Source organism: Carlito syrichta, unplaced genomic scaffold, assembly GCF_000164805.1.
Source record: "Carlito syrichta isolate Samal-C Ts95f unplaced genomic scaffold, Tarsius_syrichta-2.0.1 Scaffold120623, whole genome shotgun sequence".
Classification (NCBI taxonomy): Eukaryota; Metazoa; Chordata; class Mammalia; order Primates; family Tarsiidae; genus Carlito; species Carlito syrichta.
The window spans coordinates 4,613-8,496 of record NW_007064719.1 but is presented as its reverse complement, the minus strand read 5'-3'; the positions used below and the strand labels follow the sequence as shown (position 1 = coordinate 8,496).

At 68.7% G+C, this 3,884-nt stretch overlaps 1 protein-coding gene across 1 annotated transcript in view; it reads left to right on the top strand.

The window, feature by feature from the left end:
- Nucleotides 1-2,934, top strand: part of LSM4 (LSM4 homolog, U6 small nuclear RNA and mRNA degradation associated) — a 10,264-nt gene extending 7,330 nt beyond the window's left edge. Inside the window, exons 4-5 of the mRNA XM_008048151.1 lie at nucleotides 1,135-1,318; nucleotides 2,418-2,934. Of these exons, the coding sequence (XP_008046342.1) occupies nucleotides 1,135-1,318; nucleotides 2,418-2,509 (276 nt within the window). The 3' untranslated portion in view covers nucleotides 2,510-2,934. The remainder of the gene's footprint in view (nucleotides 1-1,134; nucleotides 1,319-2,417) is intronic.
- Nucleotides 2,935-3,884: the final 950 nt, after the last annotated feature.

Below are 3,884 nucleotides of genomic sequence, written 5' to 3'. Positions count from 1 at the left end.
TCCTGCCCTGCGTCGCGGACGCGTGTTCTGCACCCGCGCTGGTGCGTGGGATCGTGTGTGAGCTGTGCAGTTCCACCCAGGGTGCCGGGGCGCAGGCGTGACGCAACCAAGCCCTTCACTCCGGCGGGGTGGTCCTAGGCGTCGGTCGGCGCCACTGCCGGTGCAGGGGGAGGCGTGGCTTCCCCACCTGGGGCCTCTGTGACTGGCGATGCGGCCGTCGCCCCTGTTGGGGGAGAGGCGGTGGGAACGCGTGTGCCCTTGTCTGAGCAGGCAAGGAACCTGGGCCTCTCGGCCAGCTGGGCAGGGCCTGGCCCAGAGGCTCAGCCCTAGGCCCAGCTCCCAAGGTAGCACCCACCCCTGCTTCTGGCTGGACTGTGCACCTCCCAGCCGTGCTCCCCACTCCCCAGCTGCCCCTGGGAGACCCCCGCCCTCAGGTTCCCCGCAGGGCCAGCCCCCGGCGGCTCGCCCTCCCCCACCAAGTGCCTTCTCAGGCCAGACAGACAGGCCCAGGCACAGGAGCTGATGGGAGGACTGAGGACGCAGGGTGAGGCCTGAGGGGCCTGGAGCCAGCTGGACGAGGAGCCCTGGGAACAGTGTGGGGGCAAGCCCAGTGCTCGAGTGGGGGCTGCCCGGGCTCCACCAGCCAGGCCGCGTGTCCTGGCAGGGGCTGTGCTGGGAGCTGGGGAGGGAGGTGGCACACGTCCGTGCCCTCGTCAGCCCCTCGTCTCGTAGCCACAGCGGCACCCCGAAGCTGGCCCGTTGGGCGCGGCCCCTAGCGGGCTCCATGTCCCGCTCGGTCCCGTCAGGAGGCACTTGGTGGGCGAGTGCCCGGGCCAGGGCAGGTACGGGGTTCCAGAAGGGAGCTGGGCCGTGGCCTGAGCATGGGTAAGGAGCCCCGGAGGGAAGCAGCCCGTCAGCCCCCCAGCTGGGCCTGCGAGGAGGACACAGCCCCCCACCCTTCACGGAGGAATAGGATCTCCTGGGGCCGGGAGAGAAGCCACCCGAGAGTGGATCCCCCAAGGCCCCGTCGGGGTCTGAGCTTTGGGAACTCACGGAGGTTGTGCCGCGGGGACAGAGGCCACCCCAGCGCCCAGCCCTCCAGCCCCACAGCTCCGAGACCCCCTTCCTGCACAGGACGGGGACAAGTTCTGGCGGATGCCCGAGTGCTACATCCGCGGCAGCACCATCAAGTACCTGCGCATCCCTGACGAGATCATCGACATGGTCAAGGAGGAGGCGGTGGCCAAGGGCCGCGGCCGCGGGGGCCTGCAGCAGCAGAAGCAGCAGAAGGGCCGCGGAATGGGGGGCGCCGGGCGAGGTAGGTCTGCGCGGGACCCAGCGGCAGCCGGGGTTGCTGGCTCTGAGCCGGGCCCTGGGCCCTGGGAGCTGCCGCCCAGGCCTCAGTTTCCCCCTGCAGAGGGCCCAGCGGCTCCCACCTCAGGACGGGCTAGGCCCCTTTCCCGAAGCATCACCTTCTGGTCGACGCTGCCCCTCCCCCACCCTGGTGTCCTGAGTGCCGGCCTTGGCTTCTTCCTGGTCTGGGGCCTCTGTGGGCTGGACGTCGTCCCGGCAGGCTGCTCTCAGGGCCGGGGTGAGCAGAGGGAGCAGCCTGGCTTTGGGGACCTCTTCACCGGGCTGAGTGCACGGGGGAGTCGGGAGTCTGGCCTGCGGTGGTCGGCCCCTCCCCTAACCTAACTGCAGGCAGACCTGGCCCCCTGCTGGTGCTGGCTTTCCTGATGTTCAGTTCCCCCCCCACCCCCGCACCTGCCTGGCGAGAAGGCTCTCCAAAACAGGCCCCACAGCTGCAAGGAAGGGGCAAGGCCAGCATCGGGCCCACCCCGCTCAGCCTGGTGGGCCTCCCGGGCCGACTGCAGGGGCCTCGGTGCAGCAGGGATGGGCCTGGGCACTGCCGCTCAGGCTCCTCCAGGCCTCCAGCCTCCCCTCGGGCAGCCCGCGGCCCAAGTCCTCCCTGTGGGGGTGCTGGACCCCCACAGCCTTGCATGCACCCACCTTTGGGCTGCATGTAAAGCCAGCGGCCTGGGCCTGCCGAGGCCCCCTCCCCTTCCCACCCCAGGCCAGACACAGAAGCCTCCCTTTTGTTTTTCTCCTGGCAGCGGGTGAGAGACAGCAGCAGCACTGGCGCCCGGGAGGCCCGGGTCCCACGCAGCCTCCAGCCTTGCTTGCTGCCCAGGCCTCTGCCCCCATCTGGCCCCTCCAGGAAGCCCTGCTGGCTTTTCCATTCCAGAGCCGGGCTAGGTCCCCCACGTGCCTGCTCTGTCCTGTCAGCCTGGGGCTGGGTCTCGTCCCTTGTCAGATGAGGCTGCCCAGGGGCCCCACGCTGGGTGGCAGGGGAAGCTGCAGGAGACCCACCGTGGGCCACGCCCACCCGACAGCTGCAGCGTGACTCTGTTCTGCAGGTGTGTTCGGCGGCCGGGGCCGAGGCGGGATCCCGGGCACAGGCCGAGGCCAGCCGGAGAAGAAGCCGGGCCGGCAGGCAGGCAAGCAGTGAGGCCTGCTCTGTGGCTTGCGGTCTGTCCAGCGGAAGGCTGGCAGGCTGGGCAGCCACCGGCAGTGGCCCTCCTCCCTAGGTGGAGTCCCTTTCGTCTTACGCCTGCAGTTCTCCAGCTGGACATGTCGTTATTCGGGGTTTTGTGAAATCACTGACCCCGCGGCTGAGGGATTCTGGAAGATTCTGTGTGTCTGAGGTGTCTTGAAGCCCTCGCCCATACAAGGGTGTTTTCTGCACAGAGTTGTTCTGGACAGCTCAAGGCCGAGCACAGCCTGAGGTTTCCCTTGAAGCCGCTTGCACTGAGATTGGGGTCGTCAGCATGGCCTGAAACCACCCTTTGCCTCGGGCCTGCAGGGCATGGCGGGGACTGCCTGCTTCCTCCTCTCTCTGTTACAAAAATAAAAGTAACACAAGTGTGCCCCACAGACCCCTTGTTCCTTCTAAGCACGAGGCACACCCGCCGTCCCCTGTCCCTGCCCCCAGGCAGCCCGGTTGCACAGGAGGCCACCGTCCTGTGGAGGCAGAGGCCATCTCAGCTTCTCCCTGGGGCACGAGGTCTGAGATGGTGTCCAGGCAGTGGGGCCATGGGGGGCAACCTCCCCTTTGTGCCTTGGGAGGCAAGGGGGAGGCCAGTGCTGGGCAGGAGCCCATTGGGGCCCCCACCCCCCCGGCTGGGTGCCCCCATGTGTCCCTGCATCTGTGCCCCCCAGAGGAGCCTGGACAGAGGCGCCCAGAAGATCCAGAGACTCCCTAGGTGAGCTGTGATACTGGCCAGCTTCTGGGAGCTGCCCCAAGTATCGTCCCCCACTGGGCTCCCCGGACCCTGTCAAGACCTGGGTTGGGCGATGGGGGCAAAAGCCCCGTGCATGGGGACCGCTCTGGAGCCCGGGGTACCGTCCTGCCCCTTGGGTGCGCCCAGCAGCACTGGGGTGGGGGCTGGAGACGGGCAGGGGGTCCGAGCAGCCTGGGGGGGCCACCAAGGCCCGGCAGCCTCGGGGTTCTCTGGCCAGCCCAGCTGCAGCCCGCCCCCCACCCAGACTCCTTGGCCCCCAGAGGCCTCTGAGGACTTGCTCTGGCTGGAGGCTGTCGCCGGAGGTTTCCCGGGAATCTGGGTGCTGGGAGGACTTCCCTTCCCGCCCACCGCAGTCAGGCACAAGAGCTGCTCTGACCTCCGCCTGGGTGGCCGCCGGCCCTGGACCCAGCGTCCTCACGTGCCTCAGCCGCAGGGCTGCAGGGGCCACGTCGGTGCAGTGGCTTCCAGAGGCCTCCAACCCCCAGCCAAGTGTCGGGCGCCTGCATTCGCTCTTCCTGGTCTGTGTGGAGAAGCCTCGTCCTCACCCCCTCCCCGCAAGAGAACCTGAGTTCCGGTCTCTGC